At 45.0% G+C, this 14,476-nt stretch overlaps 2 protein-coding genes and 1 long non-coding RNA gene across 3 annotated transcripts; 1 reads left to right on the top strand and 2 right to left on the bottom strand.

Annotated features, from left to right (window-relative positions):
* Nucleotides 1-558: 558 nt before the first annotated feature.
* Nucleotides 559-3,163, bottom strand: LOC111077209. The gene is made up of 3 exons (XM_022371393.2): nt 2,516-3,163; nt 2,332-2,440; nt 559-2,243 (listed from the first exon to the last, which is right to left on the bottom strand). The coding sequence occupies exon 3, from the start codon at nt 1,446-1,448 to the stop codon at nt 672-674; it is 777 nt and encodes a 258-aa protein (XP_022227085.2). The 5' UTR covers nt 1,449-2,243; nt 2,332-2,440; nt 2,516-3,163; the 3' UTR covers nt 559-671.
* Nucleotides 3,164-5,342: 2,179 nt separating this feature from the next.
* LOC111077203 lies at nt 5,343-8,815 on the top strand. Its single transcript, XR_005968645.1, has 6 exons — nt 5,343-5,433; nt 5,535-5,707; nt 5,766-6,301; nt 6,387-6,968; nt 8,345-8,440; nt 8,504-8,815. It is a non-coding gene; the product is annotated as an uncharacterized LOC111077203 (long non-coding RNA).
* Nucleotides 8,816-9,733: 918 nt separating this feature from the next.
* On the bottom strand, nt 9,734-11,023 carry LOC111077206 (CCR4-NOT transcription complex subunit 9). The gene is made up of 2 exons (XM_022371390.2): nt 9,961-11,023; nt 9,734-9,899 (listed from the first exon to the last, which is right to left on the bottom strand). The coding sequence occupies exons 1-2, from the start codon at nt 10,814-10,816 to the stop codon at nt 9,865-9,867; spliced, it is 891 nt and encodes a 296-aa protein (XP_022227082.2). The 5' UTR covers nt 10,817-11,023; the 3' UTR covers nt 9,734-9,864.
* Nucleotides 11,024-14,476: the final 3,453 nt, after the last annotated feature.

Raw genomic sequence — 14,476 nt, 5'->3', positions numbered from 1 at the left:
AACAAAACTAAACTAAAATTTGTACAGTTAAACATCCTAAATCGAAGTTCACGGTCACGGCCTCTTAACCATCTAACAATAAAAAATTATTTTAAAATCGAACTACGGTGAGTCGTAATTGGTAGATGTGGAGTCAGAGTGGCCGAATAAGCTCAGCAGCTTCCAACACATACTATAACCCGATTCTTTGCTACAATTCCTTTAATTTAAAAAAATTGGTTGTCAAATTCTTCAATCTTAAAAAGCAAGATAATTGAGTTGGGTAGGATCAGATGAATTTATATAACGCTGTCATTTAGCACGGGAACGACTGGACAAAAAAAACACGTGAACAAATTATTTTGATTCTGAAGATCCGAGATAGCCAAAGGGAATCAAAATCGGGTGACTATAGGTATATATGTGAGTAAATATCCCAATTCCGTTCCTGTTTTGATTTACCATATATTTTGAATATTAATTGAGATTAATATATGACTCTGGCACTGACTTTTCCACCCACCCACTGCTGATATCCAGCAGTCGCGATAATGTCGTTATTATGGTAAATGACGGATATAGAAGTTGAAGTTGGACTGGCCTTTACTTTACTTTATTAAATGGAGAAAGAAAGTTTAATTGCTGCTTTGAATTGCTCATTTATATTTATATGATTGATATAAGGGAGATATCTAAGCGTGGCAGTTGGCATTCTCCCAGAGCTGGGCCTGCGACTGGTAGTAGTTGACCAATTCCTCCATGCTAACGTTGGCGAGAATCTCATTGATCTTCGGCACGAGCAGGTTCTGGTACAAGTAGTCGGTGATCTGTGGCTGGATCTCCTCCAGACCAAGAGAAAGGAAGAGCTTGCTATAGCGGTTCCAGAAGTTGTTGGTGGAGATGTTCCACAGCGTGTTCCAGTTGTCCAACTGAACGTCGGCCAGATAGATGGCCAGCTTGAAGTCGACGATGCGCAGACCCGAGGAGTTGGTCAGGCTATTGGCAAAAGAGTAGCTGCCCACAAAGCGCAGATCCACAAAGGCCTCATTGATCACAGCGCGCTGGCGGATGGGCAGATGGAAGCCGCCAAAGTTGATCCAACCCTCGACCTCGGAAGATCCCAGAATCTGGATCTTGGGGAAGATCACGTCGTAGGCTGCCTCGCCGGTGGTGCCGTAGTCGCTGGCACTCAGAATCTTGAAGTTGTTCAGGCCCTCGATACGGATGTTGCTGGTATTTCCAACTAGGCTGTAGTCGTCGGTGGAGATGTTGTAGCCGGTGAAGGTATTAATAATAGGAGCAAGCACGGGGATGTCGGGGGGCATAGCCGCAGGCATAATGCTCCTGAAGGCCTCCAAGTAACGGGCCATTGCCGAGGAGAAATTAGCACTGCCAGCCTGCTGGGGCACTGGTGTAGCGCTCACTAGGGCGATGCCCAGGAGGGCCACAAGGAAGAGTTGGGAAGCCATTTCGATTGCTCACTATGTTGGTGGGTAGACTGTGAATGGTTAATGACCGCGTCGGGTCTCTTTTATAGCTCGAATTCTTATCTACATAATAGGTTCATGTTCGTCGGGAGCTTCCAAGTCTTATGACTGATTGCATATCGATGGAATCGCTTATTGTGTATCGCCTTATCGCCCACTAAGCCGCATGCAGCTCTTGCTGGCTCACAAGTTCATGTGGCTGGCTGGGGGTTTTCTCTGTCAGCTGGCCACGCGTTTTCCCCAAACGATCAATCGACTGCTTAGTGTCTGCATAATGCAATTAGCAATATTAAATATTCTTATTGATGTGGCGCCTTGTTCAGTGGACTGTGCTGAGACCACGAGCAGCCAGTTAGCAGGTTTATAGAAAATTTTAAATTCTGTTGAATTCGGCCTTATGGCTGGGGGACTTCTTTTTAGAATGGAGATGGGGCCGGGTGCCAAATTAACATCAGGATTTAGAGTCATCAGCAGCGCAATGCATTGCAATATGCATCCTCTATTCAAATGCATTTTGTATTTCTCGGAATTATGTTGTTACTGGCTGCAGGTCTTATGGATCCATTAGGCCCTACTTTTGGCTGCTGTGAGTGCTTTTTGAATGCGTCCGCGCCGTGCTCTTTGGGAGGGTATTTGCGGTTTCTGCGTGGCCATAGACTTAATCTGGCTTATGCTTCTCCTCCTCTTTCAGCTCTTGCTGCCCGTTGCTATCTTAAATATGAGTAAACGCGTTTAGAGTGCTAACTTTTTTTTGGGCGCTTCTGTAAAGGGTGTAAGCTGAAAAGTTAGTAAAGAGAAACCATAAAATAGAAGAAACGAAATATTATTTTCGAAATATAAAGGTCTAAATTTTAGGTGTACGTACCAACATCAAGCGGACAAGGATCGTAAAGTAAAAAGTTCGGTTGCAGAAACTCGCACGCAACTCGCACGTTCAGCTGGTTTAAGACTTTCTTTGGATGGTGAAGGGGACTCTGTGGAATTATAATAGACAATAATTTACCGCTTTGGCTGGGTTTAGTAAGGTAAGGCTAAATTGGTAAACTAACCATGGGATAATCTTGATTCAAAGTTGCACAAGAGCTCAGCCGGACTAGTCCCTTTTAAGTTTGTTTTTAATTCGCTTTTCTTTGCCCCTTTGTGTTGCTAGATATGTCGGCTACGGCGATGCTTAGCTGCGTGAGAAGTAGATGGAGAATCGTTGATTCTGCCTCTGGCATTGCCATCAGAATCTGATGCAGCCGAGGTGGGGCGACTTGCATATTTGTGGGCCTTCTGCGGTATTATCGCATTACAAATATCGTGGAAGTTCTTTTCCAAGGCGCAAATGCGAATCTCTTGGCTCACGACGATCGTCTCGAGTCTGTGTATATTGTCGCGATTTTTGGCCACCGTCTCCTGCGGCGAAAGCGGACTCCTCCGACGATTGCCCATATCGTTATGCATGTAGCACATGCTATTCTGATTCGCAATAGATGTGCAAATTGTGGAATCGCTGTGGCTGCCATCTGAAGAATTGCTGGCGGCTCGACTGGTGCTGGGACCACCAGCACGAAAGACTTGAAATGTGGAACTTTTTGGCCGCCGACGAGACATCTTGGTGCTGGCGCTTCTTCCAGAGGCTCCGCTCGGATTGACGGCCGCTTGACAATCCGAAAGAGAAGCGGGACTACGCCTGTTTCGTCTCTTCATAGGTGTTGGACTACAATTTTGAATGGTGATTTGACAACCAAATAAGTGAAAAAACAAACAAGGCTCACCAGATGTGTATAAGGAGAACGCAGATTATAGCAAAGAGCAGACAAAGGAGATTCTCTTTTCAGAGTCCAAAAAATGTTTTCACCGGCATTTGCATGGTGGCGCAGCTATGGCAAACAAATGAACCTTCAATTTGAAAAAGATTCCAACATCTTCATTGCCTTGGTATTTGGGTAGTCGCATTTCTGGTCCAGCTTCTATTTTTTTTGTTCTTCATGCGTATTACATTGGAATGCCTTTGTTTCAACATTTTGATTTGGTTTGGTTTGGATCCAGTGCGCAGGGAGATGGAAATGGCTCCGGCTCCGGCTCTAGCTGCTGGGATGATGCCCTGGGAGGGAGCATTGAAGCTTTGTTGGAGCGATTTCACTTGAAATGCAAAAGTTCAATTTACTGCTGGCGCCAGTTTGCTTTTCTTTTGTCGTGTTGTGTTGCACTGCGTGCCGTACCGGAAACAAGCTACGCTCGGACCACTCCTATCCACCTATCCAACATCCGCTCCCACATGGACACACGCACACATATGCACATATGTTCATATGTATGTATGCTGTATCCCTGCCTGCGCCTGGACAAATGGACGATGGATGGTGAAACAAAGCAAATGTGAGCTGAGTAGCCTCTGCATTGGACAGTTGTTACCGCTGGGCAAAGATGTCCGCAGCGACCCAGCGCCAGCGCCAGGGAATGGGACAGGAACAGGCACAGGGACTGGGGTTTTAGGTTTTGCTACTCGGGCTTTGCATCCACGTAGCATCCATCCTTTGATTCTACCGTCCCCAAGCGGGTATACGGAGTATGTATATGGTGTGTGTGATTGAATGGACTTTGAGTGTAGTACAACACTCGGAGCTGACGATGACCATGGCCATGTTGCCGTTTTACCATGCAAATGCCGGTGAAAACATTTTTTGGACACAGATCCACCGTGGGCCATGCTTGGCCTGTGCTGGATATGGGTATGGGGCGACCTGGCCGAACAGCTGCCGTCTGCCGCTTGCCGCTGCTTCAGTTTGCCCTGCAGCCATTGATGATGAGCGCAATGTTCATAACCTGCCCCCCCGCCACCCACTGTTGCCGGGTGGATGGTTTGGTTGTATGCTAATTCCCTCCAGGTGCACATGTGCGGATAGCCAGGTCGAGCCGTTGCCAGAGCCGGAGACGGAGTGTGCCCGGCGGCTGAACAAGATCTGCATTCCATTTCTGTTATATATGTATATACATATATACACACACAAGATTGGTACACATTATTTTCCCTGTTTCGAACAGATCAAAGTGACAACTGACCGCATTACGGCTCTTGGTATGCAGAATATCCGCCAAAACTCATCCGATGATGGGGCTCCACTTCATTTGTGGCACACGACAACAACGACGGCGACGACGACGACGATGGCGGCCCAACACTGTCGGCCACAACAAAGCATGGCCCACAGCCAATTTGGTTGGACACACGGCTAATTGGACCAAAGTGCGTGTGCCATCATGCTCCGCCTACTACTCTATTCCTGTTGCTGCTGCTGCTCGCTGATGGTTTGCCTTGGGTGGTGGTGGTGCTGGCATGTCTGTGTGTTTCGGGTGGATGGAGTAAGTGTGTTCTTGATTATACTTCCGCTTGCTAATAGGAATTGCGCCACAAGAACCACATTATGCCGGCGCGTTGTCGCCCTCAAGAGTTCTTTATACCTTACCTGAGGTGAGCCGTCGCCCCCGTCGACCCCAGAGCATCAGCCTGATGAGCCGGAGCTCAGCTGCCTTTGCCTTCGCTTTGGCCTCTTTTGGGTTTTTGGGGCGGTTGTGGAAACCACAAAACTTTTACCGTTTGTTTTGGTTTGGCTGCCGCCCGCCTGATCTTCCCCGTGCACCCACATGTATTGACTAAATTAATATTCTCAATTGAAAACTTTTCAACAATAGTTGCTGCTGCTGCTGCAAAGTTTTTCAAAGCCATTACACGGCGAGAAATCCCACGCGACTCAACTAAATAATGCACCATAAAATATCTTAAGTTGTTTTGACCCGCGTTTTACAAGAGAAAAACAAGTTGGCAGCTCTCGATAACTGTCTGCCTGGATCGATTATGCCTATCGACATTCTAGCTTGCAGATTTCTATTGTTTGTTTGTGTTAATTGGCGTCGTGTGTAAAATCTGTGCAGGCGGATATTATGTAAATCACTTAAAATAGGAAAAATATCAGTGAAATTGGTATTAAAGGAGAATATCGGACCAAACTGCTTGCATTCCTTCGGCGGCAAGTGGTTCATACTCACACATATGTACATATGTATTTACATAATTATTTTCAGCATATGTCCATACTGCGTGGAATTCTTAAGAAGTTATTATCTGTGTACTTTTACTTGCATAATAAATACGAGGAAGAATACAGCGCAATCAATCATTGGCCTCAATTATTTTCAGAACTTAAGATATCAGGTTACGCAGTATAATACATACACATATGTACATCTACATACATGTAAGTACTGTTTGTAAAGCACTTGAAATCATTGCAATAATTGTGCCACTCTCTCTAGGCATTGTCATTGTGCAATTAAAACCTTCGGAAACATCAAATGAGTCTCACTGCTAGCTGCGCAACACCGCCCCGCCGGTTGCCCTTTGAATCTTTAATCTTGGCTATAAGCGATTTTGTTCAGTGCAGCCTAGGCGGCGGACACACCGCAAAACTTTTGCGTGTGGTTTTGTGTATTCCATTCTAATAAGTCGCCAGCTATCTAACAATTCAAATCTAAGAAAATTTCAAAATTCAATTTGCACTGACTGTGGCCGTTGTGTGTCGCAGGGGAGCGGCTGGAGGAGGAACAACAAAAGCCCACCTCATCTAGCAACTCCCTTGGTTCTGTCCCTTCCTCATTGGCACAGCCACAAGCCACACCACTCGATGCGACGGCAAAGTGAACAAACATTTCTGAAAACTTACTTGAATAGATTATTAGGAATTATCAAAACTTAATTTAGCTTAAGAGTGCTCAACTTAAAAGGTGTGGGGGCAGGCAGCCGGGACGTGGCATGCGGGCAGCTAATGAATGCCGCCCGAGTTCAGGACCAGGTGACAAACAATCAGTGACTGCAGCACTTGAAAGGCGGCTTTTGAAGTGGTTGCCATTGAGAAAACTTTTGATTTTTACTTGCAGGAGGAGACGACCTGGCCTGGCCATTGATCTTGTCATGCCTTTGTTGTGGACGCTGGTAAATCTCCGACTAAGCGGCTTAGGGAACGGCTGTGCTTGTGCAACTTAAAAGTTTAGCACATGAGATTCAAGCGCTAAGGGAAATTACATCAACTGCTGGGTTGTCATCACAGCGGGACCACGTTTATTAACTGGACTAGGAGATGGACGCGAACGCAGACACAGACATGGACACGGATCGATCTAATGAGGCTGCCAGCTGGCGGCAGTGTCTGGGATTGGCCGGGTCTGCCATATCCAGCTGTGTAATCGGCTTCAATTAAATCAAGCCAAACGACACCGGCAATTTGAACGTTCGCTTTTGTGCTGCTCCCCACGGGCATGGACAACGAGCTTGCAGCTAAATAGAATCCAGTCAATGTCGGAGTCGGAGTCGATGTTGGAGTTGGAGTCATGGCGACCTTTTAGCAGCGCTTCCTGGCGAGAAGCGTCTTGGCCTCCTGCCTCCTGCCGCCCTCCGTCTCGGGCATTCACTCAATCTGGCGTTAATAACGTGGCACAAAATTTACAAGGGAAGTGCAGATGGTAAGAATACTTGAGCGGCTACCTTTACCTTGCCCTTGCCCTTATTCCGAGTCGATAATCGCAAAGGAAAACGGATGTCCAATTAGTTGTGTGCCAGCTTCCGGCTCCCAGCTTCCAGCTCTCTTCCTGTGCCCATCCAGCTCATCTTCGCTCGGTCTAAGCCTGTCAATTGCAGCAGCAGCTTCCATTCGAGTCGATTCCAGTCGATTGCCAGTTGGAGGCCAGGCGACGCCCGTCATTGTTGCCGGTTGGACGCCAATGGCATAATTTTCATATTTGCTTGCCAGTCAATTGCCAACAATTTGATTAGATTGATGTGTGTGTGTGTGTGTGTGTTTTACCTGATTTATATGTAATTCTCTCACTCCACTTTCAGAGATATGGCTTATCGTGGTCCCTAATCAATGCCTATTTATGTTCAAAATCCGTTTGGCTTTGCCAGTGACGCGCTTATCGCGCTGCATGCTCATCGGGCTAAAAATTGAATAAAGGATTTAGGGCCTTAAATTGGGAGGCACAGCCCAGCACAGCCGCCGACTTGCCACGTCAAAATGTCTGCCAGTGTCTCAGAGTGTGCGTGTGCCCAAGGATTTTGGTGTGAGAGTGTGTGTGTGTGTGTGTGACAGGAAGCCAAACAAAAGCAACATGTGTAACTTGTATGGCCTGGCAGCGTCAAAAGGCGAGAGGCTGGAAAAATCTATTAGAACGTGTCTTGCCTGCCAACCCGATACTTCTTTACCCATTCGCCCAGCCGCTGCGCTGCGCTGTGCTGCTCCATTTTCCCGCTTATATTTCACCCGAGGGCATAATAAGCTTGCCTGCCTGCCACTTTTTCCGAGAGGTAACCCTCTGCCCCTCTGCTTTTTTTTCCTTTTTTTTATATTTATTTTCACGTGCGTGTGTGTGTGTGCCTGAGATATTTACTTATGATTGAGTTGCGTGGCGGCAGAAGAGGAAAAATCGAGGGCACGGCACGGCACGGCACCCTCGAAACAATTTGGTAAGAGATTGCGGTTGCTTTACTGATTTTCTCACCCATTTTGTGTGCGCTTTCCTCCCTCCCTCCCCATTTTCCACGACCGTTCGTTTCCTCCCTCTTCCGCCAGCCAGCCAGCCAGCCCGGCTGTGTGTGTTGGAGAGATGAAAATTTAAATTGATTTTGCATTGTTTGACTGTCATTGTTGTTGCCCTCATCGCCGTGCTGTTGGCTGTTGTTTCTGTTTATTTATTTTTGTGTATGTGGTGGTCCTCGATAAAACCGAAGCTCTGGTTATACATGGCTGCAACATTATTATAAATTTCAATTTGTGCACCATAAACGGTACTCCCCGAAGGGGTTTCGGGAATTCTCTTATCCTCTTCTCTTCACTACCTAGGTGGGCTAGCTGGACTGGACTGTTGGCTTTTGGGGTGATCTTTCATACCAGGAGATAGTGTTACATATGAGCATACCAGAAGGTGGAAGATTACAAGTATAAGACACAGACTAAATAAACGACATATAAAGCAATCTTCTATCCCTTTCGTTCATTCAGTCTTTGGCCTTATCTGACTGGAAAAGCACTCATTCTACGAGCGTCCATGGAGAGCGCTCTAATTATTTACAATTGAAATATTACTTTCATTTCAAAGATCTATATGAATATTTCCCAAATTTCAATTTAAATATATTTTTCTTTATCTTAAGGCTTCCTAGAAGCATTCCGGATATTAGAGTTCGCTTTGCCAAAAACCATTGGCGAAATATAAAGTACCCCAACCAATAGGAGAATAAGTTATTTTTGTAAATCTCCTCGTTTCGTATAGAACGGGGGTTTGGTTATATACTATTGTTACTATTTTTGTATGTACGGGTTCGACGCTTAAATAATAAAAAAATAAAAATTCAGTACCTTAATAAATATTTCTATTAACCGCTTTGGCTTGGCATATTCTTTTGTAATATTTTAGCCTTACGGATATGCACTATCACCAGCATTCCTTGGAAAGATTAACATATTATTCTTCCTTTCAGTTCTTGCCAGACGTTTCCCCAGAGCTCTGATCTGGCCGCGGAATCGTTCTACCAAAGACAATATAAGTATTCTTATATTGTTCTTTGGTTCTACCCCTTCTAAGTATATGGCATGACTCACCCCTTCCAGCTTTGTGATACGCTTTGTTTATGTGCGACCCACGAATCATTTGTTTTTATATGAAATTGTTTTACGCTGTGGCAGCGATCAACCCTGGGTGTTGCGTCTGCCCCTGCCCCGCTCACTGCGTACAACTACAAAACTGATTCTTTGGTTTTCCTTTTTGGCCGGGCTGTTTGCTCTCTGCTTTCTTTGGCTGTTCATACAAATGTTTATCGACTTGTGCGTTGATTTTCCGCTTGCTTTGGTTTTACAGCAGCCCCCCAGTCTCAGTCCCATTTTCATCCTTCGAGGATTTTTCGGCATATCCATGTCAGAACGGAGCCGTAGCACGTGCACGGTAGGGTTAAGCGTTGCTACCCCATTCCCTTCACTGATGTGTCTTCAGATTGTGTGTGTGTGTGTGGTACAGAGTGGGGTCCACATTTGGGGCTATGGATTGGTAATTGAATTTATTGTTTGACATTCAAAGTACCGTTGAGTCAATTACGCTGGAAAATTGGTATCAAAATATTTACGAGCTGTTTATTGCATTACGCAAACTTGATGCCCCTCCAGGCAAACCAATTCGAGCGATCCCTCCCCAATCCATACAAAAACAAAAATGAGAAAAAGGTAATGCAATTTACATGCTGATGCCAGGGCCGGCCCCTGATACGATTGGGTGTCGGGACACACGAGTATATTCTCAAGACAAATTACATGAAGGTTGAGTACAAAAAAAAAGGTAAACTTGTCGAGGTTTAAACTGGCCGAGTGCGTCAATTAATTGAATAAAAGGCTTCTTCTATGTGCACTGCAATGGAAAAAATAATGAGCTCTTCGAAAGCAGGTAAAAATCCCATGCAAATACTTACTGTTAATGGGATTAATGGCCACCTTCTGATTGAGCGCCTGCAGGTCGGACTTGACGGTGTCATAAATGGGAAAATTGTCCAGGCAAAAGAAGCCGTTGCGCAGCTGCATCGGCAAATGCAGCTGGATCATCTCGAGGCTTTGGGGATTGTCGGCCAGACGCGTGTAGATATGCAGCACATGCTTCAGAATACGCGGATCCGGCTCCAGCGTCTGCTGATGGATGACGCGGCCCAAAGTGTGGATCAGATGGGTGCGACGGGCCAGACGACGGGTGGCAAACTTCAGGCCCACCGCACTGTCCAGGATGCGGTATAGAATGAACGAAGAGAGTATTTTGCACATACTCGAACCGAGCTCCAGCTGGCGCAGTAGCTGAGGGATCAGCTCTGCGGCAATTGTGTAACAAATGATCTCCGTTGTGTTCCTCTTCAGCAGACCACAGATGATGATCAGCACCGAGAGACGCAAGTGTTCGATGGGGCGCGTTTTCTGGGTCAGATTCAGCAGCGGCACCAGAAAGTACAGGAACTGGGTGCGCATCAGCACCACTCCAGTGCTCGGATGCTTGGCCATGGACAAGAAGAGGCCAAGAGCAGCAAAAATGCGCTGCGACTGCTGGTCATCCAGATTGTTGGCCGACACTGCCGGATACATGTCAATCACCTCCTGCAAAATGCCGGACACAGCACCAAACGATTGCCACAGCATCGGACCGAGTGTTCCGATTTTTTTGCGACGCTCGCAAAGCTCCAGCATGGCCACGGGGCGATCCTCCTTGTTGCACAGGTCCAAAATCCATCCACAGATGCGTTCGGCCTCGGCGAACTCTCCCAAATTAACTTGCGAATCGCTCATCTCGTTTGCACGATTAGTTTTTTTTGTTTTAATTTTCTTTATATGCTTTCAGCTTTTACTTCGGTGGCGTGCTTTCTGTCAATGCAATTGTTTTTTATGCGGTGTAATGCACTTGCTTTGGCTAATAAACCGAAAACTTTCGTGTAGCCGAGAAATAAATTCGATTCTGGCCCCTGTTCAGTTGAATAATGAGAATAAACAGATTAATTTATCACCAGTTAAACGCTGAAAAGGTTCCTTTTACTAATTTGACAATGGCACATCCAGTGTTGGAAAACGTAGTTTATCGTGAAATTTAATTCCAAGCTGCTGTAGGGTAACACTTGTATAAAATATAAAATATTTGTGACCTTTAATAACATTGATAAAATGAATTATTAGATTTATTTGTAGTTTTTGAGTTTTAAATTTGTTTTTTGTGCTGACATTGACATGCATTCTCCCATCAATCTTAATAAAGCCGTCCATCAAATACTGCATTATTAACCAAACCAAAGTCTGTCCACACTGGCCAAGCATTTAGCTGTCAGCTGAGACAGCGGCCATAAATGGTACAACTACACGTACAAATGGATGTGTGGGTGTGTGTACGTATATCTCGTACCTCGTTGGACGACTAGACAGGCCATTGGATAAATGAGCTGATGAGTTGCAGTTAATTAGAGCGAATTCATCACTCACTTGCAACACCCAACACCCCACCCATTCACATGACCAGCTCCACACCCAAATGAATTATGCATAACAATGTGGGCAACAAGAACAACATGGGGGCTAAACCATGCAATTAAATGCAAACAATTTTCCATAAATTATGTGCGGCAGCAACGAACGTCACCCGAATACGTAGTTCCATGAAGCGACTAATGCAAAACGGAAGCGGAAATCTGTTTCGGTCTTCTGCATGCGTGGACGTACGGGTGTGTCCCTCCTCGTGCTCCTTATCGCGTACTTGTGTGTGTTTTTGTTTGTGTGTGTGTGGTGTGCCGGCGTGTTAATTGGCAACAACTCTATTATTAGAAGAAAAATTTGCTGACCCGTCAATGGCAGCAATTTGGCTTGCTAATTTCATGGCGACCACAAAAAAAAAGAAAAAAAAACTGTTGAAAGCCAGACAAATTTTGGTGGCGAACGCGAGAATATTCAAAACATTGCTATCGGTGGGGGAAGGGGGTCAGGACAGGACAGGGCAGGGCAGCTGTGGCAATTCCCAAAAATATATTTGCATATGTCAGATCGATGTATATTAATGCAATTAAGTGATGCATTCCAAATTTTCAAATAAACAAATGCACACAACAGCAGTTCTCTCTTCCCAGTTTGCATACTCCCCCCCATATGTTGCCATTGTTCCTTTTATTTTGTCGTATTAACTGCATTTTCTGGATAATTAGGCAGGTCAGTCGGAATTTCCGGTTGCGTTGCCCTTATACAAAATATAGAATTGCATTGGCAAATTAGAAATTTCACGCTACACCAGACAAAACGCCAAATACGAGTAGTTGTGCGGGCACACGACTTAAATGTTACCCACTTCTATGAATTATTAAATACCATCATACCAAACACGAATTGCTAAATGCTCGTATTTTAGGGTTCCTTAATAAATACAAAATCCTTTTTTTTTGTCTTTACTTAAATTTGAAAAGAAACCAAAAATTTGGAGCTCAGTAAATTTGATGCTCCCACAGGTCACATAGAGTGCAGTGCACAGCCATTATTAACTGCTCTCCATCCTAACCCACTCAACCAAAATGCCAAAATTGCATTTGGAGCCTGCATACACCGCGCACCCCCCACAGGGCACTGCATGGCGCACATCACCACATCAGAGGGCATACCTGGGGGCTTTGGTATTTTGTCTAATTTAAATTAATATTATGCCAAGCAGCAGCAACGGCAGCAGTGCCGGCAGTGCATGCCAGAGGCGTTTTGGGCTTTATATCCTTTGGCCCTTTTTGGGCGGGGGGGCCCACACAGCAGACTAACCATCCTAACCCATTGGCCATTGTTCGTCGTTGGCCACGGCAAATTGAAATTGAAACTGCAACCGGATGTAATTGGGCTTGCATACGTTCGTTTCGATTTGGGGTTTTGGACTCTGTTCCGCTTAGGTTTCTGTTCTACTCTTCCCAGTTCTCTCCGTCTGTCTGTCTGTCTGTTGATAATATCATTGATAGCTTTTGCCACAATTTGTAACCGCAATAAGTTGTTGTTGGTCACAGTTGGAGCGGCAAAAAAGGACTGTCCATTACGTATGACTATGTACATATGTATCTATGGACGTCTATGGACTATGTTGTGTGTTCATTTCCCCCTTCAATGACTTTGAGTGTGTGTTGGCTGTGCTGAATAGCAACTGGAAATTGGAAATTTTAAGCTACCTTTATCTGTTGAATGGCTGGTTGATTATTACCCGAAGCTGGCGAATGGATTTGCAGTTGCTTCATTTGTGGAAATTAATGAACCAATACACACCTAACCTAAGCTACCTGTGCCATTGTCTAAGCCATTCTCTGTGTGCATCAAATACGTTTCGGAATTTTCCATTGTCTCTTTGACCGAGAAAGGGGGGCTCCACAAGAAAGATATTTGGCTGCAGCAACAGTAGCAAGGCATAATAAATAGCACAGAGATGGGCATTGGCTTACCATTTTTAAATATGCCCCAAACTGCAGGCACAGAATGAGTGAGAGATAGAGAGATATAGCGATAGTTATATTTCAGTAAATTGCAAAATCAATTTAAAAACAATTTATAAACGTGTAAATGGTATATTTTCAGTGATAGCATCTGCATTAGAAGTGCACTTGCTTCCCCGGTAGAAAGTTTGTTTGATTAACTTTTTGCAACAGAATAAGCAACAGGGAAAAACCCCAAAAAGGTAAGCCCTAAGCCCGCACAAAGTGTCTTTATTTATATTTGATAAGGTATTACAAGAACATGCCACACACAGACACAGCAAACGGCACCACAGAAAATACCACACAGAAACACACAGAACACAACACAGAAGCCCTAACCAGGCCCCAGCGCCAGCGAGTTGGAAAACTAAAAAGTGTCGCAATTGTTGTGACTTGTAACTGTTTGCAATTGTTTAACTTTGGTCAATAATATCACCTGCGCCTGCCACAGCCCCCACAACTACACTTAACTGCATTTAGCATCAGAAACAATGCGGCGTCTGCGGCAGCAAGAGGAAGAGCGTACAGAAGGAGCTGCCTGGCGCCAAGTGGTAAGTGGCATGGGTAATGCAACAAGTACAAAACACTCCACGTATTTACCATCTACTAAGTATTTTCTATGACTTTGTGCTATTGTTTTTTTTTCCTGTAGCAAAAATATACCCTTGCAGAGGGTTAAACGATTTTGGGAAGATGTTTTCTATAAAGCTATGCCATCCGTCCGTCTGTTTGTTGCTATGCTAGTTCTTCAGTTCAGGATCACTGTAGCTGGATCACTATAATGACAAAAAAATACTGGAAGCATCGAGCTGTCTTGGTAATATGCAATATGGATCTGCAAGAGTATCAAAAGCTTCGTCATGCCTTTTTGATTTCCATTCTTTTAGAGGTTTACTCGAGCATTAAATAAGTCAAAACACTCACACAAATACGGGGAAGAAGCAAATGGGGGGGATGGCCAGAACCAGAGCCAGTG

This window comes from Drosophila obscura, unplaced genomic scaffold (genome assembly GCF_018151105.1).
Source record: "Drosophila obscura isolate BZ-5 IFL unplaced genomic scaffold, ASM1815110v1 contig_150, whole genome shotgun sequence".
In the NCBI taxonomy this organism is placed as follows: Eukaryota; Metazoa; Arthropoda; class Insecta; order Diptera; family Drosophilidae; genus Drosophila; species Drosophila obscura.
Note: the sequence above shows the minus strand (reverse complement) of the source record. Positions and strands in the feature narration are given on the sequence as shown.